This window comes from Chlamydotis macqueenii, chromosome 10 (genome assembly GCF_036417535.1).
Source record: "Chlamydotis macqueenii isolate bChlMac1 chromosome 10, bChlMac1.mat, whole genome shotgun sequence".
Taxonomy (NCBI): Eukaryota; Metazoa; Chordata; class Aves; order Otidiformes; family Otididae; genus Chlamydotis; species Chlamydotis macqueenii.
Window position 1 is genome coordinate 8,804,570 of NC_141565.1, and position 23,470 is coordinate 8,828,039.

The window sequence follows — 23,470 nt, forward strand, 5'->3', positions numbered from 1 at the left end:
CTCTGTAGTGGAACATTTCTTCTGGGTTAAAGTGCTTTCTTTTTCATTCCAGATAGGTGAAGTAATAGGAGAAGCTAACATTTTTTTTTCCCCACTCTTTCCCCCCCACCCCGCCCCCCCATCTCTTCTTTGGGGAAGCAATAGCCTATGCTGTACAGCCCTTATGCCACCCCAGACAAGTGGGTGAAAGAAAAAACGAAATGGGAAATGTGCCCACCTTTCATGAAATGGCACCTTTAAGCCGGTCTGTATTGTTCATGCTTTCTCACAGGCTTCAGTATTCACCTGGAGGCCACAAAAAGGGGTTATCACAAAAGGACTTGGAGTCAGGCACGCAGTAGGTACAACAGAAGAGTGATTACTCCCTTCTCACCAAAAGAGAAATGCATCATTTAGCATCCAGTTGATTGTTTCAACACTTATGCCCTTCAGTTTCTTTTCTGGGCCAGTTTTAAAGATAAAATAAATATAAGTTTCAGACTGCACAGAATCCCCATTGTGCCAATTTCTGGGAATTAAATTAATATTTTTTTTCTGTCCTTTAGGGTTTGATTTATTCATAACTGTTTTGAGAAATTCATGCAGTACAATTTTGGTGTTATTGTCTGTTAAAGATTTTCCCTCCTTTCCTTTTATTGGCCCCATTTCTCCCACACACAAATCCACAAAGCCACAGATGCTCCATTACAATGATGTCAGTCTTGCTACATGCTCCAGCTGTTTGGTGGGTACATTTATAAAGTTCAGCCTTTTACATTATGCCATAAATGTATATTTCATGTATAAACATAAAGCTAACATATTGCAGATCACTCTAAGTGTAATTTTAATGGAGGTATAGTAAGTTTAAAAAATACTGAAAAGTGTTTAATCTTTCGGTTGGCAAAATTTTATAGTAAGTTTTCCAATTTTTTTTTTTTTCTGAAGCTAGATCTCAATGCTCCCTGCCCCCTCCACTATTTCATCTTCTGTGATCTTTGGAAAAAGCAGGGAGTTATTTTAGTAAGACAATATGTATTTTAAGTAAAGATGTCTGAGGAAAAAAATGTTTCTCTCCACATCTTCTTGGTACTCAAACCCTCACTTAACGTTCTGTACATTTACCAGTATACCACACTGAAAAACACCTAATTCCTGGAATTGCCAGATTTTAATGATATTCGATATGGCAGGTAGTCTGTTGATACAATATATAAATTCTGACAGATTGTTTTAATTCTTGTATCAAGAATTGGGTCTGAGCCTTAAAGCCTTTTTTTTTTTTTTTTTTTTTTTAATTATGTCCTGAATTTTTAAGAAAAGGCTAAACAGTGCCTATTTGGCTCTGCCTCCTGCCCCTTTTCTCTTTGGTACGTGCTTAAGAGTTCAGCTCATTTTAATTCTGTGGATCATTGAATAGTGTCCACGGGATCCTTCCCTGGTCTCCCCTGGGTGCTTTCCTTCTTACAAGCAATGTCTTTATTTCTTACACTCCTTTTGAGTTGCCTACTTTGTCTTAATTTGAATGTGCTGCTGAGTTATCACCATATTTGTACCAAATAGTCGTCTTTATTCTAAAATAAATCTCCTCGCTTAGGAAGATTCTGAGGCTTAATCTCTGTTTTGTTGGCTCGGTAATAAAATTACTCTCAAGAGGACAGATGAAAGCTGAGATCTTCCTCAGTAGTTCATGTTGCTTCAAGCAAGACCCAGAGTGAATAAAGGCCCTAATGTGATTGTAGAGGGTAAAATTTGGGGCCATGAGTTATTGCTGTGTGGCTGCAGAAGAACTTTCATTATTTTTGCAGATCAGTTTCATGTGTACTTAAAAATTCCAGATCATAAATACATAGCTAGGTATTCCTAATAGAGCAGCGATTCAGTATTGAAAACTTAAAAAGAAAAATCTGATAAAGTCCTTGGTAATTCACTTGCGTCCCAGTCTCCGCATTTAATGTGTCAGCAGTATAGCCCTATCTGTTCTGCTTCACCTGTGTGCCTTTCAGCATTATGTGCATCTCAAAACAACCATATTACATGAACCAAAGGAAGTGTTGCCCAAGGCACTGTACTTCTACAAGCTGTGGACATATAGTATGACATATAAATTCAATTATATTTGTGACTGTAATACAGATGTTGTTGACAAATTAAAAAAAAAACCCTAACAAAACTTGTTGCTCAGAAATACAGATAATGTCACCGTTATTTGATTTCTTTTTAATTTGCAGGTCTTTTGTTATCCAGCAAATCCCAAGCAGCAATCTCTTCATGGTGGTAGTAGATAATGAATGCTTCTGCGATTCTGTCCCACCGATTACCATGGCACCTATAGAAATAAGGTATATCCTTTTATTTACAAAGTTGACAGAAAGAGGTTCAAGATGCAAGTATTAAATTTTTTTTTATTATGTAAAACTTGGATTACATGATTTAAGAACATGTCATTACCATTATAAAGTGCTGGGCCTGTTTGAAATTAAGCCAGTTGAGAATGTATTCTTTCTTGTTTTCAAGGAGAATTCACTTTTTTTTTTTTTTAACAGCCAATACAAATTAAGCAAGCACACTTATGAGCATTTTTAAGTATCATAAGGTCATGGTCATCTTTAGACAGCAGAACATCTTTCAGATTAAGTCTGAAGTATGTAATTTCTTTATGACAATGGAGCTCCTGATACTGGAACTTATAAAAGTCCTTAAAATATCAGATATCTTTTTATTTCAAGGTTGGACTGGACTATTGAGCGTGTTTCACAATCCTACTTTCCAAAAATCAAAAATGTAGCAAAGTAAATACATCACTTGATTTTTAGTTGCCCCACTTTTTATTTTGTGCTGTTCTGTAGTTCAGGATTTGTTTTCTCACATAAGTTGGAATTTATCAAAAATAGCCTGCAGTGTGCTTTTATTGCAGACTTCTTATGGAAAGACAGATTAGCAGTGTAAGTGCAAATGATACTGTGTAAACTACGGTTCACCAAGGAGAAAGTATTAGAATTAACTTCTTTTTCTTGTGTTGACCACACACATCGCCTTGGATTTCTGATGGAAAGGAAGGAAGGAGCTGAAAGATTTTCACTATATTCATTTCAAAACAGTCACATAAACTCAGGATATTAAAATGCAATGCTCACAAGATTTCTCCTTAACTGCCTTGTACATAATGAATCTCTTAAATGTGAACGTTTAAAGTCTCAGAAGATAAGACGACGCCCAGAATCTTGTCATGGATTTCACCCTGAAGTAAGTTTCTACCTACTTTTCCTTTCTTTTAGACTCTGGTAGATGTTTTATTTCTTAACAAAATAGATAGAAAAACTATCTTCTAAGATGAAAAATCACGAAATATTCTGAACACTCAGAACAGAATGGTAGGAGAAGTGAGTGACATTGTAAGTGCTGCAAATCTTTCGAGTGCTCCTGTAGACAATGTCTTCACTTGCTGCCTTTGCAGACTGTTTTGTATCATATAAGAGAACGTGGTAGGACGAGCACAGACTGGCAGCCAGGAATATCTGAGAACTTACTTTGGCTCAAGCGCTGACCACAAGATTCCTCATTAGGGATGGTTGGGAACTTTGTGCTGTTAATCTTTTGGGTTTTTTTTTTTTTTTTTTTCTGTAACTAGCTTCAGTATCTCAACTGTCATGGTATAATCATTATGTTTACACACAGTATTGCTTGGGAGGGATCACTACACATGTTACCACCCTGTGTTCTGCATAATACTCTTATTTGTATAGTGCCAAGGAGATCTGATAGACACCAGGACGTGATTACAGTGTCTTGTACAGCATGTTCATAGACATCCATTTTACTCTGCAGTAACGTGCCTTCGATGGTGTAATGCAATGTAGAATGACACCTAAAATGTGGCATGGAGGGGATTGTCCATTGCTTGTTGGTCATACTCACTTTCAGTCTACAATCTAAACTTGTTCAATTAAAATTGTGTACCTGTATTACTTCCTTGACTGTATTTAGTTCATCGGTTTTGTTGTTTGCACCAATCCTCTTCTGCGTATGTAGTTTGGTAAATAATCATGTATCATAATTGAGTGTAATGGCTTGTATTTATTTTCCTTTTTTTTTTTTTTTTTTTCTTTAGGAAAATGCAAGAGAATGTGGTGGTGTCTCAGGCCTTAGTGCTAAACCTCCTCTTGTTCTTCTTCCTCTGCTATTGACAATTTTCTCAAGGTGACATTGACTGATGTGTTCAATTGGCATGCTATTACATGGATAAACTGTGAACTGGGAAATGGTGCAACACAGAGGACATGAAATATAGTCAGAGCATCAGCATTTCATGATTTTAAAATGTTGGTGATATAAATTCTTAATGATAAGTTGAAAAAAAAGATTTATCTTTTTACTTTACAAGTCATGCAGATGTGAATTTGGCATATGGCAGTCATGATTCATCAAAAAAGGACTTGATAGATAGAGGTGACCATTGCTTTGTCCCATTGAAAACAATTTAAAACTGTGTACTTTTTCAATAAAGTATATTAAAATCACAGTTTCAGTGTATCTTGAGTATCATAATATATTTGTTCCATTAATTAATGGTGGGAAGAGAATAAAATAACTGGAAGATGTTTTCTTATACTTTTAGCCTATTTCTGAAAAGATTCAGAGAAGAAAATGTGGCATTACCTTTTATAATAGGGCAGAATAGCTTTTATTAACAAGTCAAGGAAACACATGTGCATGTATGTAGCTGAGCAGGTAATATGCTGTGCTGATTTATAGTGAAGGTTTGGTTTCTGGAAATAGCTATAAAACATCTCAGCCACATTTAGAATGTGAGCCAAAGCCTGATTAAAGCCTTTTCCCTAACTTGAGCAAGCTTTAGATCCAATCGGTTGATTGGCAAAATTAAATACTTTTCATCTGTTACAATTTGTGGGAATATATCTAAAATAACCTATATAAAAGGATGATACTGCTCTGTTAATGTTCTGCCCTGTAGATGTCATGTCAGCTAGGAGAAGCTCGTTACGAGGAAATTCATAAGCAGAGAAAGTTTGACTTCAAAACGTCTGCGTCAGCAGAACTCATTATGGTTTTCACTGAGAATTCATTGAGGCTCACCCTCAAGTGTGCAAAGATCAAGACTGATATTTTCTTATTCTAGGCTTTATGTTCTTCTTTGTAAGGGAAATGAGAAGACAAAATAGGATTTTTTGAGTCTTTTCAAACCCTATACAAAGAAGGATATTTATCCCACCCCTAGATATTCCTCTTGTAATTGGTAGTGATGTCCCTGCCATGGATATGTTTGCTGAAGATCTTGATCTTTGAAGTGTGTTAATCTCAGTTTATCTTTGGAATTTTATGTGAAGTAGAATGCTATCAAGAGAATAGTGTGACCTTCTCACTATATAATACATTAGATGCAAAGTAAAATGCCACCGTTCTAAATCTGGTACTTGAAGATTGTAGTTTCCTGATGGGGAGTAAGTATGCTTTTAGCATTAGATAAATGCCAAGCAGATTTGCTATGTATCCTAGGTGAGAATAGGGAGCTAAGCCTCTGAAGAGGGGCTTTGTTTTAAGGAATACTATCCAGCTTGTAAGAGGAAGAACTAGTAAAATAAAATTTCCACTTCAATGCTTTAGCAGATTCAAATGCACTGGTACTTCCTCTGCTTCTGAAATCACACAGATCTTTGTCTGGACTCATAATTTTCTTTTCCTCACCTTTTTTCATTAGGAGTGTTTTCCTACAGACTTCTCTGTCCTTCCTTGTTGGTCTCAAAATCACTCACTATGGGAATAATTTTCCAGCTGACATTCAGTCAATTTGTTGTCCTAGCGACATGCTCTGTTTACCAAGCTAATTGGGAATTCAAGGCATTTTCTACACTTGGACCCACACCGATACCCTGCAGTTTTTTGCTTGGTTTTTCTCTAAGCACCATTCCTCCTTACCCTCCATCATTCTCCCCAAAATTAATCTCAATACTTTATAATTAGTCTTTTAGTTTCTAATTTTCTTTCTGAGTTTCCAGAATACACAACACTGCAGCTTTATAATGCTTTTGTATGTCTGGTGCTTGTTCTTTCTCAGTGCAACTTAAATGGGAAATGTTTATAAGCCAACACAGTCCAGGTGATTGTTCCTTGGTAGTAAAAAGTGAAAAGAAAAATCTTTCTCATTAGAGCCGTTGAAAAGCTCTGCATACAAATGCCTGTCCTGTGTGATGTATGAATCATCATTGCTCTTACAAAGAAAAGAAATACTTTAAAGGAAAAAAATTATTTTTACTGAACCAAGATGAAAATGCCTAATAATAATTCATGGTTAATTTTGGAAAGAGGTGGACAGTTTTGTAAGTAGAAAGGAGCCAGGGAGTAATGAGAGAGATTAAAATAAGACAATTTCAATTAATATTGTGAAAGAGATAAAATATGGGTATATAAATGTATATTGCTCAGAGAAAAGTGACAGTTGATTTTCACACATTAAGACAAAGTTACAAAGACAGAATGTATTGGTGTACACAAACAAGTTACTACATAAAACAGAATAATCCAAATAAGCTGCTAAGTGTAAAAACATTTTTTTTGAGTTTGCTAATGAAGATGTCTTTTTAATTTTGTATTTATTCCTTTAGAAGTTTCTGATGCAGTGTGAATTCAGGTTGATAAAGACAGTAGTTCAGGAGAAATGGAGATGTTGCCTTGGGTTCACATGGGTGGATCTTTGCCTGTACAGGTCCTCGTATTCAATTGAGTGTGTTCACTCACTGACATTTGTGGTGTTTTTTTCTGAATTTCAAACATCAATCATGAGGGCATGAAGCAGATCAACAGCAGGCTAGCGATAACGCTGTGAGATCTCTATTTATTTGAACTAATTGGCTGCATCTCTACTAGGAAAGTGAGTGTGTCTGGGAACATTTCTTGGCGGTGAGGCCAGCTGGCTCAGAGTGGTGTGTATATTTGCTAGTAAGATCTCATGGTCTCCAAAATGGAGTAGCTGCAATATGAACAGCCTACGTCCAAACACAGAAAGGATGATTATGAGTTTTATGGGACAGAGCTAGCTGACACAGGCTGAAAGCGTGCCAAGGGCTATTCCAAACAGTTTTACAGAAAAGCTGATCTCATTCTAATGCATAGGAATGTTCCTGGCTGTTAAGTTTACCAGTCTGTATGTCATCATTAGCTCTGAAACACCAAGAATGTGTGAAGATACAGTGAAGTGGGTCTGTGCTGTCATACCATAACCTGTGGCAGGTAATAGAAGGTGTAATTAAATTTCATAACCTCACTAAACATAGATGCTACTTCTCTCAAATCCTAAAAATATCATGCAAGGCCCGATGTCCTCAATAGCAAAACACATGCATATATGTAAACTATATGCATTTTTAATAAACAGGAAATTCAGACATCATCTATATTTTTAAGCTCCTTAAATCTGAGTTCAAATCCAAGGAGAACCAGGACAACTGTACAATCTGTTTCTACACAGCAAGAGGCATAGCTGAAAGTTTCCACTTCTCCAGTGCTTGAATTTTTTTTTTTTCTTCTTACTCTCTATGTTAATGGCATTGATTTTCAAGTTATTAGGCCCAGCTGCCTTATCTTCCTTTAATCTTGATACAGCAAAAGCTGTTCAGGGGCTCAGGACTGGCCATGGATGCACGTTTTCTGATGGCTTTGAGTGGGAAAACTGTCTGCCTGTAACTGTCAGTGATGCAAACACTCCTTTAAAATCCTGTAAGCCAGAGAGCCTCAGGCAGGTTTCTGCAGCTGTGCTATCTCCTCTCATTGTTTTTGTGACACTGGGACTGCCTGACCCACTGTATTTTGCTGCCAGGGCCAATTCTGCAATATATATGCTAGGCAAAACAGGTGGTTGCCTAGGGCAAGAAGATATTAAAAGCAGCAGTGATCGTTCCATTGCCTAAATGGCTTCAAAACACTGTTTCAGTTTTCTTCTGATAGTGAGAGCCCCAGAACAAGGCACTGGCTGGTTTAGCCCTTTGGGTTCAGAAGGCAAGGTAGAAGGTTGGCTCAGAAGGTTTGTGGCTAGAAGACGCCAGTTATTTCCATCTGTCTCCTGAGCCCTTTATGGCCTCAAGGACTTTAACATTTTGGCACTTTGTGTTCCTCAGAAATTCCCGTGTGTGCAACTTTAATGTGAGTAGCCATTTCCAACCCAAATCATTCTATGATGATTCTATGATTCACAACTGGAAAGTTTTCTGCAGAACAGTGCATCAAAATCTTGCAACTGTAGAAAATACTAAGTTCATTTAATTTTCCTCCTTGATTATTCTATTCCCTGAGCTGTACAAGATACTTCCATTAGTACTTCTTTTTTTCCTTCTCATCAAAGTTCTTCCTTGTGGTTCTGAAGCTTTCAAAAATGTATTTAGCTGACTTGCTATTTACCTGTTTTACAACAATGTACTCTCTCTGACAGGTACAGCACCCGTGTATCTACTGAGAGAGATATGGTTCCCATATACAGCATCTCCAGAAGATCTCACTGGAGTTTATCACAGTACAGTCTGAAGGCCATTTTCTTCTCACTCATCATTAGCCTTTGGCTGTTAGGTTGAGATCATATTTCTTCCAATATAGCAATATTCTTGCTATAACTCCTTGGGAGGATTTACCTCATCTTCAAGAGTCAGTGTTATGTTTCTTCCCAATAATAATTTTGGACCTGCATGTTATAACTTGGATATACCAAGTCATGTATTCTTGTGATGCTCTCAGTGGAAGAAAACATTTCCAACTTTTTCAGACTTTTTTTTTTTCCTCCTCCTTCCCATGGCAACAGTTGTCAGCTAAGCAAATGTTATTTTATTGTTTGCAATTCCCGTACAAATTATTTTAAAAGTCCACAGTTCTGCCTAACAGATGTGTTGAAGAATTTCAAAGCACATTGTTAATCTAGGAAGAACCCATTTACTTTCATTGGATCAGAGTTGGAGCAAGAGGTACTTGTGCAGTATGGGTTGAGTTAAATCCAGGTTAAGGATGGTAAAACAAAGCTATATTACTCTTCAGTAACTAGGATTAACGAAATGCATGCAATACATTCTAAAACAAAAATTATACCTTTAACATTTTTTAAATGCTGGATGACTGCTTAATGATCAGTTTTAAGAAAATGAAACTTTACTTGCAGAATTAGATCTAATTGAAACTGAAATGGGTGTAAAGGAAGCATGCTCTTTCATTGTGAAAGCATTGCATTCCCATGTATGGATATGTCAAATATCTAATTACTGAGGCTTCCTTTAGTTCTCTAATTTTAAAAAAGGCACTCTTCATTCAACAGAAAAAAAAAAAAAAAAAAAAAAAAAAGAGTAGTTACTAAATTTTTTAATGGTTTTCTCCTAAGTCTGAAGGTGGCCTTAAGGGTAGCCAGCAGACCCAGGAATTGATCCAGCCATCCAAGTGATGAGATGCTGAAACCTCTAAGAAGACAATTTCCATTTCAACAGTTTATCAGATTTGATTGCTCATCATTGTGGCAGAAATAACCAGGTAATTGTGTTTATGTCAAGCTCCTCTCTAACACCTCACTGGGTGTCAAAAGCTCACCTTTGTTCTGTGCTTTGCTGCTATGAGTTTCTCGCAGCGTATGAGGCGTCCTGTCTATGCCGAGATTTGTAGGTAATTCACTCAAAATTTACAAAATAATGTTGAAAAAAAAATTAATGCGCTTATCAAGATAAGTGGCAAGAAAGCTACTGTACTCCTTGTGATATGTTCATTATTAATTGAAAATCCTTTGCTATCTTTACATGACATGGAATTGAGGCTGAATTTCCAGTTTGCCATGTCAGAGTGCTGCAGGATCCAAGAAACTTGTTGAAGAGTTAAGCTCGAGTTCATTCAAGTAGTGCAGAGTTTGGTTATCTCTTACTTGAATTCTTTTATCAAGAGGTTATAAGGAGCTGACAGCTCGTAGGGCCTCTGTAAGATCAAACTCGAAAGCTGGCTTTTTGTTCCAGATGCAGTCTTGAACTGCACTTACATGTGTTTAAAGCAGCCTTGTAAGAAAAGGCTTACACTTGACAATTCTGAGTCAAATTTGAACCTGAACACCAGAAGTTCAAGTGGTTAATGCTGGGTTTGTTTGACTATGTTAGGATTTAGTTTGCAGCTTTAACACGCTGGGTATTTCACTTCCAGGAGAATGGGAAGATCAGATTTCAGTTCATAGCAAGCAGTGTTTTGAATCAGCTATTTAAATGTCTTAGGAAGAGCGCTAAATGTTTAATAGGGAAAGCTAGTTGGGACTAGTTGGGATAGCTGAACTAATCGAGAATGCTTTTGGCAGACATGCAAATGTGCAGATGGCTCCTGAGACAGGAAATAAAGAATTGCTTTGTTTCATTTCTTTGTTAGTGTTTTGGCACCAGTCAGTTGGGTTTAGCTGGAAAATGAAAGATTATTTTTCATTTGCCCATGTTGTTTGTGGGAAAAAATAGATAGATTTTAATTTGTAAGCAGCCAGCTGTGTTCCTGGATCTTCCAGATACCGCCTCTGAGACATTGCTGTGATATGTGCAATAGTTAAGATAGAATCCCAAGTTCCTGTCAATATTTTATTATCAGTTATAGTTAATGAAGCTGTTTAAGTACGTCTGTTTCATGTCTACAGATCTGAGTAAAATAATTAGGGGAAAAAAATATCTACTTACATTGCTAGTTTCTAAGCATCAAAACCAAAACACAGCCATAATTAATTTGTAATTTCATTATCTCTAGAATACTTTAAAAGGCAGGACACAAAACCTAGTGATAAAGACTGTAATGGAGACTTGTAATTTCCAATCATTAGATCTTTGTGGGTTTCAGAAAGGCATTTTGTTTTAAAGCAGACATTCTTTCTGCTTTTTCGTCTTAGATCTTTCAAAGTCTCAACTCAGATAATTTCAAGAACTCCCAGGAAATCTATCCTCTGGAGAAGTGCTGAACAAAGAGTATTTTGAATTCAGCTTAAAATCTGAAGTTAATGTGATCCACTTAAATTCATACAAGTATGGACTCAATAAGAGATATCTAGTTAATATCCTTTAGGTCCACTAGTAATGATATGAGCAGAGATCTCTGTAGGAAGATAAACATTCCTTGAGATATAGGAAGGTCAAGAATTGTTATTTTCCACTGATAAAACTTTTCTTGGCAGAAAACTGCCAGATTTTATTTAAAATAAAAAACTTTAAAAACTTGGGTTTATGATAACTTAGAGAATCATTGTTTAAGCCCATTTTTTAACCATGAAATCCTTTTGACAGATTTGAAAGATTTTTTTCTGATAGAAGACACTTAGAATTTTCACATCTAGCATATTTTTCTCTAAACGCTTGAGAACTTCTTAACAGTAACAATGATCTTAAACTGCCTTACCAAGCATGTAAATGATCTACAACTCCGAATGCATATTTTCAGCTCTGCATTTGGGACCTCTAGGCAATGCTGCTTCACATTAGGACAAACTATGAATTTTTAACTTAAGAGAAGAAAGCTTTGTCCTTCTGATATTCATGGCAGAAAACCCAGAAATTTCTCCCGTTCCTTTCCAAGTATAGCAACCCTATCTTCATTAGCATCTGACAGATATAAGGTTAGTGGAGGATACCCAAAAAAATGAAATACTCAATAAGTAAAATAAACAGGGAAAACCCTCTATGCTTTATACTGCTTTTCCTGCCTCTCCTGCTTTTGGTTTGGTCTTACACAAAAAGAAAAATCCCTTGTAACATGGCAAGGCATAGAAAGAAAAGATTATGACCTCTTGAAGGGGAAGGATGACACTTTTTTTTCCTTCTGTCCTGTTGTAACAGTCGATAGAAATTTCTATGCCATGTTCTTGGAAATATTCTTACTTTCATGTAGATATACTGGTAAAACTACCTATGGTAGGTAGGACATATAAGATTCATATTTTTTAGGTATTAGAGAGCAAAATGAAATTTTGTTTAGAGAGCATTTTCACGATTTTCATATAAAGCAGTTTTTATGTGGAAGGACACAACCATGTATTAGAGGCAGTCCCACAATGACAACTTGCAGAAAAGGCAACTTGGTTCATGCTTGTGTTTGTGATGAGCAAGGCATCTTAAGAGAAGCTTCATTTTGCTATCCAAGAATGAGCACAAGCAAGGACAGCACAGACTCAAATCTGAAGCAGTTAAAGGCAAGGGAACACGGGAGAGAAGTTGGCTCTGAGTAAATTCTGAAAAATAGAAAACCAGAAAGACAAACTACCCACTGAGCTAGGTTTGGTCTTGGTTCATCTTGAATTCTTTTCCTGTGTTGTCCTCATTTTATAGTTGGGAGATGGAAATGCAGAGATCTCAGAACGCGAATCCGTTAAGATTTTGCATTTGTGTTTCAATCAGGAAGTAAAATACTCCTGTGCTTGACCTGACTGGGCTGTACATACTTTGCCCCAGAAATGCTACACTGATCAAACTGGAAATTAAAATTGAGGAGCCCAGTCATTCAGTCAGTTGTGCACAAGCAGTGTACAGATACGGCTCCAAGGAATTTTACCTATGAGTTTCGTGTTCAGCCTGTTAAACTACAGTCTCCTGAGACAAGGTAGGCTAATCGTTTAAATGGACATAGAATAAGAAATCAAGTGAAAGATCTCATATCTGTTATCAGTGTTATAAATAAAGGAGCTGATTTGAAAAATAGTTCTTAAACTATGATCTGTTTATCAGGCTTATCAGAAGTCCCATTTTCTGTCGAAGAGAGAAACCTTGAATGGTGCCTGTATCATTTGAAATGTAATATCCTTAAAAGTCTAATTTCTGGAAGAAAAGAGTATTAAACTACTCTTAAAGCCTTAACATAACTAAGTAACTGTGTAACGTTTAAAAATACTCCCAACAAGCCTCTTGGTCCATTTGTTACTGAACTTCTAGGAACAGGAATTTTTGTTACCTGCACTGTCTTCTGGAAGAGATTTGCATCTCATATAAATGAAAAAACAGGTGCTTATCAAACAGACAACACTTTAATATATCAGTAGGTCAGGTTTTGCTTTTTTTTTCTTTTTAGTAGCCAAATAATCACAGAAGAAACACAATCACAGCATTCATGAAGAAGAAAAGAGAAAGCAAACGGATATAGAATTGACATATCATTCTTTTTTCCAGTCTTTAGAGACTGCCATGCTCCACATTTGTTTCTTCTCCATAATTTTATCATGATGGGTCTTTTCTGCTAGAGCTTATAGGGCTCCAGGTCCTTTTAAATTCTTCCATTTTGTGTTTTTATTTTGCCATAAATTCTGAAAAAAAATCTTAAAACACCCAACAAAACACCAAACCCTAGCATCAGGTTGAAGAAGATAAAGAGCTCAGTGAATCTTTTTGGAGTTTTACATATAGTCTGCTACCATTAGGACCAGAAAGATCAGTTTCACAGTACTATAGCGGATAAGTGTGTATGTGTGTGTATGTGTCTATATATGTAAGTATATATTTGTACATATTTTAGTTCTGGGAAAAAAGTTATGTTGTAAAGAGCGTTATTTTACTTATGCACATATTGATAAACAACATGTCATCCTAGAACATCCTTACTCTCTGGTTCTGATTACACCCTCTTAACCTAGTCTATACCTATGCTCTGGAGTGCAATAATTCACAGAATATTATAGGCCACGTATATTTCAAGCTGGCCTCTCAAGTGACACAATCTCCTGGTGCAGTCTTCAGCAGAGAATGTAAATCCTTGTCTCCTTCCCCTCCCCGATGAATTTGAAGAGTGTGGCAGCATTCCCTCTATCCATGCACTGCACAATTATCCTCCCCACACTTCATTCCATCTGTCCTCCCTACATGGACTGCCTCTAAAGTGTCTAACATACGGGCTGGTGGGGGGGAGAATTAGGAAAGAACATCTATTGAGAAGCCTCAGATGACAGCAATTTTTTCAGTTCTGTTTGCTTTCACTTGAGAGAGTTAGCTTCAGCTTCTATTTATACATTCACATAACGTGCTTTTTAGCACTTGCACCCTACTTGAAGTGGCTTGGCAGGACCATTCAAAGGTAATTGAATTTCATGGTGCTTTAAAGTTATGTTCATAAAAGCAACGTATGTATAGTGCTTTAATGTTTACCTGTCAATTCATCTTTCCTTCAGTTTCAGGGAAAGAAAAGACATTGGATTTATCTTGAAGCTTGACTGTAACAAAATGCTCTTTTTCCTTCTGTTTCCACTGAGTTTGCTGGAAGCTGAATCGGAAGGACAAATGACACCTACTTAGAGCAATTTCTACAGGAAAAAAACACAATACTTATGGGCCTGATTCTGTATTCCACTGCAAGCAGTGGGTGTCTGAGGTGCCCACTGAAGGTAGGAGCGGAACCTTGCTGTTTCTGGGCTTCTGCAACTTAGAGTTTGTTTTTATTAGCAGTGTTTTAAATCGTGTTAGCCTCCTGGTTCTTCTTAAGATCTGCTAGTTCAAGCTCACTCCTTTGCTAAGTCCTTCAACTGCAGCGAGTTTAACCTATTGGTTAACACAACTGCAAGAAGAAATGCTATTTATATCTGTGGTGCTGCTATGCTTTCCCTGTTTTCTTTCACCTATACAGTTCTCAGAAAATGATTGTTCTTATAAGGATTGGAGACCATGATTATTCTTTTTTTTTTTATTCAGTTGTCTCGAGTTAATACGTGACCTTTTACCTTTACTGAGGAATTTCCCCATATGTCTGCTCAAAGAATTTCCTTAGATGATTCTCTGTGGATTTCATTGCATGTTTTGTGGAAGTGAATTATGATTGGATTAGAAAGGCGTAAATCTTCCTGAGTTTTCAGGAGATGATTTCCTGGATTTCCAAAGTTAGCAATATGTCATTCTATCTTCACCCATGCCATGGGCTCTGCATCCCTGTTCCAGGTGGAATTGGTTTCTGCCTGGTTGAAATTCATTTGCTTTAAGTTGGAGTTCTTAAATTTTAGCAATCAAAAGCAACTGAGATCACGCAAATATAAGTAAATGGCTTTTGAATAGAACTGTTAAAATGATTCAGAAAGCCTACTTCTGAGAAAACATAGTCTAGCTAATTTTCTGTCTGTAGAAGACAACTCTCTACGAGGTGAGATCTATTTGGTCCAATGGGATAGAGAGAAATATTCAAAGAGCTAAGGTTGTCTAAGTAATTGACAGCAAATGATATCCTAATTTTTTTTCTTTTTTTTTCTTTTTTTTCCCAGTTTATCAGTTTGTTATAAAGACAAATGCATTTTCTTTAGAATTCACTTAAAACTATTACTGCAATTGTTTCTGATTATTTTTCTCTTGAGAAAAATAATGGATAATGCCCAGTGAAATGTTAATTTAAACATATTCCTTTAAAAATTTGAATGAATATTCTCATAAGTTTTTCAGTGTTCCATGAACATAAAAAAGACTCCAGTTTCTGTGCACCTTTGTCAATATGAAGACCAACATTAATAACATAGAATCATAGAATGGTTAGGGTTGGAAGGGACCTTTAATGGTCATCCAGTGCAACCCCCCTGCAAGGAGCAGGGACATCTCCAACCAGATCAGGTTGCTCAGAGACCTGTCCAACCTGGCCTTGAATGTTTCCAGGGATGGGGCATCCACCACCTCTCTGGGCAACCTGTCCCAGTGTTCCATCACCCTTATTGTAAAAAACGTTTTCCTTATGTCCAATCTGAATCTGCTTCCTTTTATTTTTAAAACCATTACCCTTTGTCCTATCGCAACAGGCCTTGCTAAAGAGTTTCTCCCCATTTTTCTCATAAGCCCCCTTTATGGAGGGCCATGGAGGCCTCCCATGTCTTTACGTAAGAATCTGACATCTTAGGAACTTATTAGTGAAAGAAACAGATTATAGAGATGCCAGATTCACACTGTAGGTGCTTCCTAATTAGAGGAAGCAGAATATTAGAGCTGCTTTGTAAGTAGACCATATAAGCTTATATTTTTGCATGAGAGTCTCTCAAGGAGCACTGAGCAGCTAGCATGCTTCCCTGCTCTGAGCCAGTGTTGGTCAGCTGTTACAAGTCCTGCTATTTCACTAAAAAGTGAGTAGAGTTCTTGATCATGCTGGCACTTTGCACGGGTGTAATTGCTAAGTCAAAGTATTTGTAGTTGATGTGACCTACATCACCCACTGTAATTTTAAATATTATCTCTATTGTCAGTCTTCATGCCCTTCTGCACAATCTCAGTAAGTGCTGAAGGGCACTTCCTTCCCAAGGAGGCTGCCAGGTGGGACTCCACAGGCTTCCTTCTGCTTTCTCATCCTCATAACATGTACTTGAGTCTGCTAGGAAGGACTGTCTGCAGGGGAACATTGGTTGGCTTGGTTATACTGGTATAATTATACCAGTTGTAATTACACCAGTCTGGCCAGTATAACTTCTCCTTTGGATATATTTAGTATGGAATAAAGATATCTTTTTCTCCTTAAAGAGCTTTCAAAGTGACGTAAACTAAACCAGAGATAAGCATCATAGTCCTTATATGAATATCCAAATAGAGAGTTATATTTATATCCCAATTATAACAGTTATAATTAAGCTACTATAACTATGCTGGTAAATTTCCCAGTGTAGAAGAGCCCTTAATTAGGAGGTATAGTCTGAAAGTTTTTCAGTCGGCTAACGCCACCCAGCTTTAAAACAACACCGTGTCCAATTCAGCCAGCAGCATTTTGTGCCTAGTTCAGTGTGGGGCAAGTCTGACGTCAGAGGGGGACCTTGACGGGCTGAAACCTGTTCCTAATGTAACTGAAGGTATAGCTGTAGAATGGAGAAGAGGGGAAGAGATGATGTGGCCAGTCTGATTTTTTGCACCTTTTTTAAGGTCAGGATTCTTCTTTGGGTCGAATTTGTGCCTGGCAAAGAGCTGAACTGTTTCTTTCTGACGTGGACCAGGAGCCTTTGCCACTTCCAGATGAGGCTGCTGCACTGCACATTGGTTAGACCATAATCCCAGGAGAGCGGACTGATAAAGGACGATGTCGCCTACTTAATACATGATGTTGTAATAGAACGAGGTCCTGCTGCTTTGTCATCTACAGGTATTAGCTCCCAGACTGAATTTAAGACCTAGTTTTGATTCAGAAAGCTCCAAACAGCTTTGGACTATCCTGTATGAGAGGATGACTTCCCAGCACCATACTTATCTAGTTAAAATGAGCAAAGGCAGCCCTTTCACTCTGAAGAGAGGTGGCAGGTGTCTATAAATCCTTTGTTAAGGATTTTCAGGGCATTTTCAAAATACATCTTTTTCTATGGATTTTGGAGCTTATGTGTTGTGATGGCAACTGGAGGTCTGCAAGGGAGAGAAGGTGTGGGGGAGTTTTGCTCAGGCTTAGTCCCAGTGGTGTTAAGGAAGGATGTGAATATTTAAATCTTGTCTGGGTAGTTTAAAAGGTACAGAAAGATTTGGAGTAAGTGCTCATTCTTTGTGACAATTTGTATAAATATTTAAACATATACTGTCAATACACTGATAACCTTTGACCTCAGAATTGGTTATATTTTAGCTGTAAGTAGAATACTTTAATAAACTGTGTATAGAAATTATATACATTTAGAAAGCTAGCTGTTATGGGAAACACTCTGATTTTTTTTCATAGTAACAAATCAATCTGTGTTCAGGAACAGGGATTGTACTAAGCATGGAAAAATTGCTAGAGGACTTGTATACTTTTGGAACTCTAACTCTGATTTTCTAATATTAGATTTTGGCCACTGAAAGTAGTGTAAAATATCAATAGAGTATTGTAGGTCTCCAAAAGAGAGACAAAAAAAAAAGTTAATAAATCCTATAAATTATTGAACACATTCAGAAGAGAAGGACTTCTAATCACATTTCAGCTAGTGCTGCAGACAGTAAGTAATGAATTGGGGAAGTCAGATAAAAACTGCAGCAACATTTGTAGATAAAATCTAGAGCTGATAAATCGGGTGCACATCTTTGCTGATTCGGAGAGAAGTGCACGGTTGATAAGTTACAGAGATTGATGTTAGTGCTTTAATTCAACTCTCTTTGCTTTTCTCAATAACAGTTGAAATGAGAAATGTCTGGTAGTTGATGATCAGTATCTGTGTATCATTTCCACAATAAGAAATTTTCCACTGTTGTCAGAATTGTGTGATACATAGCGCTGTTCTGTGGGGAGCAATGCACTGCGTCTCACTCTCCAGCGACAAGTTTAGTTACCTTCTCCTTCTTCCATCTTTCCTCACTTGATTGTGGGGCTTAATTCTAACCGCCTTTGCTCAGGGAAAACTGTAGGTAGGAGAAATTTGGCTGATGTGAAAGAATCATGGAGTTCGTCTGATAGCTTTGTAAGTACCTCAGGACCCTTTGGGATGAGATGTGCTATATAACTTCCAATTATTATGTTTTAAACTGTTCATTTTAAAATGCCTGCTTGTTTTTGGCACAGAGAGGCAGGACTTCTTGAACCAAAGTTGGAGGCATATGTAAAAGCAATAGTGAGTGGCTTTAATGAAGTTCTCCTGAGGCTCCACAGCTTGAAGAGCTTCTTACAGAAGTGTGTACTGCCAGGCTGTTTTTTTCCCAAGCTCCTATAGCTCTAGTAATATGGTTTGAAATCAAAATAAAATACAGAAGCTTAGTTAATTTATGCCACTTCCTCAGCTGTGTTTAACATGCAGGCTGAGTCCTGAACTTGTTTGGTCATTTTGATGATTGGCCAATTATGTATAATATACTGCACACTGTGGCTTTTTATTTCCTGTTTAATTCTGAAAAACAATTACAGTACCTCTCTAAGAAATGACTGTAGTCTTTTTAAATGTCACAGCATATAAAATATGCTTGTATTTTGGCAATTGCAACAATGCATTACTCCTTTAAAAATCATTTATGCATATTACAGATAAAAGACAATAGATTTTGAGGAAAGTCTGCATGCCACAGAAATAAGCGATGGCAATTGTATAATACAGGTAGCTGTTAAGCTGTATTAAGTTGTGGTCAACATTTTGGGACAAAATGTTTTAGTATGGTTTTGTTGTAACCTTTTCTTTCCATGGAAAATATTTTTTCCATGGGGAAAAAACCAAACATTTTTTTAATTAAAAAAAAAGGAAAATCCAAAAATATTTACTTTGAACTGACATTATGAAAGAAAATGGACAGTTTCTGTTCCAGTAAAAGTGTGTCATTTTGAATTTAATGTCAAAATGTTTATTAGAATGGCAAATGTTATCTTTTTGTTGACTACCTGTTTTTGGTTTTTTTTTTTTTAATGAGAGCTGTAAAACTACTTAAAATTTTTAGTATATATAAATAGCAGCACATTTAAATAAGGAAATAGAATTCAGATCTATCTGATTGTTAACTTTGGGAAAAGCAGATGAAGAATGAGACATTTTCCTAAAATAAAATACTTTCTCTGTTCAGTAAGTTTTCCCCTTCATATCACAGTGTAACAGTCAGTGGCCTTGATCCAACATGCACTAAACTAGGTTTGTTCAGATTCATGCACAGCTCCATCAGCTTTGGTAGAACAGCTTTTTTTTTTCTAAAAATTAAGCACGTGCATAAAATCCTCCTGGAGCAGAGCCTAACTTAGCAAGGGACTTAACCCCCTTGAGTCACAAACCCGGTTCTGTGAGATTATATGCACGATCTGTTCCAGAGCCATGCTCAGTGACTGATGCATCATTTGACTTCAATATGCACTCATTTTGGATTCTTTGTTCTAAAATGTGGATTTGAATACAAATGAGCCTGGTCAGAAGCCAACAGAGGGACCTCTTTCATCTCAAACTATTAAATGCCTAAGCATCTCCAATTAAAAAAAATAAACAACACTAACTGCCCTGAGCTGTTACAGACGTGCTTATGTGGTTTCATTTATTTTTCACATGTGTGTAACTGAACACTACCAAGGCAAGCCCACAATAAAACACAATGGAACTTCAGTATTAACATGTGTTTGCTCATGCTGTTCAATGGAGACAAACAAAGTCCCCTTTTAAATCAAGATCTCTTAAGCTCTCCTTTCCCTGTAAGGGAAGAAAGTGGGCAGGAACCAGGCTTTGGCCATCGCGCTGTTGGTTCAGGTAGGAAACAGAGTGCTGGTGCTGGGTATGCTTTCAGCTAATCTGCCCAGACAGACACCCCTGTAATTTGTATACCCTCCCTGATCTTGAATCACAGATCAAAGGGAAATGCAGGCTGCTAATGTCAAAGCACACAGTTCCCAGACCGTGAAAGCGAAGAACGGCACCTTGAGCTGCAAGCATGAAGGGAATCTGCCATAAATCCTGTTGTGGCATTAGAGCTGGATAGGTGAAAGCCACCCACTGCGTTTGACTTGTAGCTGCCACTTGGGTTTTACAAAGCTCGTTCTTTTTTTTTTTTTTTTTTTCTTTTAAGGTACTATAGTGCCGTGTAGTTCAGTACTCTTAAAAAAGCAGTGACTTGCATGCTCTTTGCTAGAAGATGAGAATTTTTGATGAAATGCACATTTATATCAGGGGAGTGACAGGCATTAGTGGCAGCAGTCACGACTTTCCTTTCAGTAAAGAAAGGGAGAAGTTCATTTCCATTCCAAGGCCTGATGCACTATTTAAGCCTTGCGTTTGGACTGAAACCCTGGCAAACTCGAGGTAAGTGGCAAAACACTCAATAATCAGGATTAGGTAATAAAATTGAAAGGGTTTATGGGACCTTTGCGGGTCCTGGGCACGGAAACAAATTTCCCTCACAATTTCCATTGAATTAAAGCATCTGGGGAGAGAGGCAGAGTGCCTGAATGAATATACAAGTACAGAGAAAACAGTAAATGGTGGCCTGAGAGGAACTGCTCAGTGAGCCTGCGCTATCACATAGCACTGCAACAGAGCTGCTCAGCAGGTAAAGCCTGGCCTCAGAAACTGGAAGTTTTGGCAACAAGGATTCAGCACTGTAGGAGAAGGTGTAAGCTTACAATGCTGCTACCTTCATCCCTTTAGAAGGAAAATCTTTGATCACACTGCAAGAAGAGGTAGCCTGGGTGCAGAGCTGAAGGAGAGAGGAGAGCAGAGTTAGCTGCTCTGGCACTTTCCCATCCTCTCCCCTGCCTAAAATCCTGCAGAAATTTTGCCTGAGAGAGAGCAGATAGACAAGAAGAATAGTATTTCTCCTGGGAAAAATGATGCTGGAAGGAGGATGAAACAAGACAAGCCAACATCTTGATTCTTTGGTTGAGGTCCTTTCAGCTTTGCATGAGATACAAGGAGGAATGGTTATTTGGCTGCTCCCAACCTTGCAGTTGAGTGCATGAAGTAGTTGTCTGCTGCTTTGGGGAGTCCCTGTGGTGGCTTAGTGACTTTCCTTGTGTGATCATGACAGGCGTTTTCTGTAATCCCAATCAGGGGAATGAATCAGGCAGCAAAACAAAAGCCTAATGCTGGAAGTTGTTGTGGTGGACTCCAAACCGTTTCAATGAGGTCTTGGACCAGAAGCTGTCAAGTTCAGTGGAGACAGGTCCTTTCAGAAATGAAATGTGTAAAGATGCTTCCTGCAGAAATTGCCACACTGTAGTGGCTGGTTAAACAACGAAAACAGGTGGGCTTTTGTTCTGGGTGCTTTGTAATGGATAATACTCAAATGATTAATGAGTTACTGGAGAACAAATATAGACCTAACTATTATTCTGTATGGCATTCATGAACTGCGTGAACATAGCTGTTTGGCTGGAGAAAAACTCTAAAGTCAGAGCTTTGAAAAGCTTAAGCACATAAAAATCTTACACTGTTTTGTGTCTCCAGGAAGCACACAGTAATGTGAAACATCCACCACATGTTTAAATTGTGTAGGATTATTTATATATGTGCGTGTGTGTGTATTTATAGGGAGAGAGAGAGAAAGAACTAAAATGATGTGATATTACTGTTTTAAAGCTATTTGCAGATATTCTATATCAATTTTGTAAAAGGAATGTCTAGAATGAGAGAAATGATCACCCAGTATTAAAAAAAAAATTAAGAAAATCAGATTGTCAGATATCATGCTGGTCTAAAAACTCAGTCTATGAGAATTAATGGAGGAACTGGACCATGAAAGCCAAGAAATGGGGTCTGAAAATAAACTTGATTAAGAAGATAATGCTCAAGTTGTACAAAGGAAGACTGATTAGTGTAGATGAGAACATCGGTGAACAAGCAGAGGAATAAATCTAACATAGACAGCTGCTCAGATCAGATCGGAACATATTTAAAAGATGAAAGACAACATAAGGAGCAATTTCTCATTTAGACTGGAGAGGAAGGCCTCCAACTGATGTATTCCTTCTATAAATGGCTTTTGGCCAAGACACAAAGCTTCATCCAGAAGAAAATATGGTAGTTGGTTTGCTTTTATCCTGAAAATCTATGGAAAGATCATGACAGGAATTCCATTATGAGAAAGGGACACAAAATGATGAATAAAATGAAAGCAATCAGCAAATACATTTAAAAGCAGAAAAGGTAGTAGGCTGGGGACATGAGAGTGGGAATGAAGTTATGACTGATAGCTTATGTACATATGAAGTAAATGCCCCCTGTATGTCACAGTGCTTTGCGGGGAAAAGCCCAACTGTGATTTTTTTAATTTTTCTTTTTAGGGAAAGGCCTTCAAACAATTCAAACTATGAAAGTATCATTGGAGTGCAGATCGCTAGCTGTTTATTAATTATTGTGATGAGGGTTTAAGAGTGAGAGTAAGTCTCTAGATTAAGGAACATTTTATGAAAAACTGAGATGCATTGTCTCTCCTCTGAAACACAAAAATCTAAAACAAAACTAGAAGAAGGGTGACAGATACAAATACTACAAGGAAATATATATGATACAGACAAAGTAAGCTACAAGAGTTTTTATTTTATTTTATTTATTTTTTTTTAATTGGGAATAGAGGCTTAGAGGAAGCAAATAGAAGAAAGACCTGAACTTGTCACCTGTAGTTTACCCAAGGTGAGTAAATAGACATTTTTTTTGTCCCAAAAGAAATGAATGAGAAACAGACAGCTTAATTTGGCTAATCTGTTATAATTGTTACACAGCTTTTTAGTGAGCCTAATTCTAAATGGACATTACCATAGGGTGGCCTCACCAGCTCGATGTGTCTGAAGGCGCGCAGGGTTGGGTATTTTCGGCCAAGCTCAAGCAGTCACGGCTGTTGCTATTTTTGTGCTGACTCCTCTCTAATCACTCAACACATTTTAAAACAAGATATAATGATAGACTACGTTGCCAACACAGAAAAATCAACAAAGTATCTAAGGGAATATGAAAAGAAATGAAAATTCAAAATGTATCTGGAAGAGAAATGTAACGGACAAAAAAACTTTTGATAAAGGTTGTTTCTATAAACTTGGCAATGTCTCTGCTGTAAGTAAATATGACTGTCTGCCTGTCTTGCTTTATGTTCAATATGTTCAAAATTGGGGGGAAATACAAGGAAGTCTGTTCTTTTGGTATAACCAGCTGAATTTTCAGGCC

General features: G+C 37.3%; 1 protein-coding gene across 1 annotated transcript in view; it reads left to right on the forward strand.

Annotated features, from left to right (window-relative positions):
- Positions 1-4,501, forward strand: part of CACNA2D3 (calcium voltage-gated channel auxiliary subunit alpha2delta 3) — a 432,124-nt gene extending 427,623 nt beyond the window's left edge. The window contains exons 37-39 of the mRNA XM_086755496.1: positions 2,211-2,323; positions 3,143-3,225; positions 4,091-4,501. Coding sequence (XP_086611622.1) covers positions 2,211-2,323; positions 3,143-3,225; positions 4,091-4,183 — 289 coding nt within the window. The 3' untranslated portion in view covers positions 4,184-4,501. The remainder of the gene's footprint in view (positions 1-2,210; positions 2,324-3,142; positions 3,226-4,090) is intronic.
- The last annotated feature ends 18,969 nt before the right edge of the window (positions 4,502-23,470 follow it).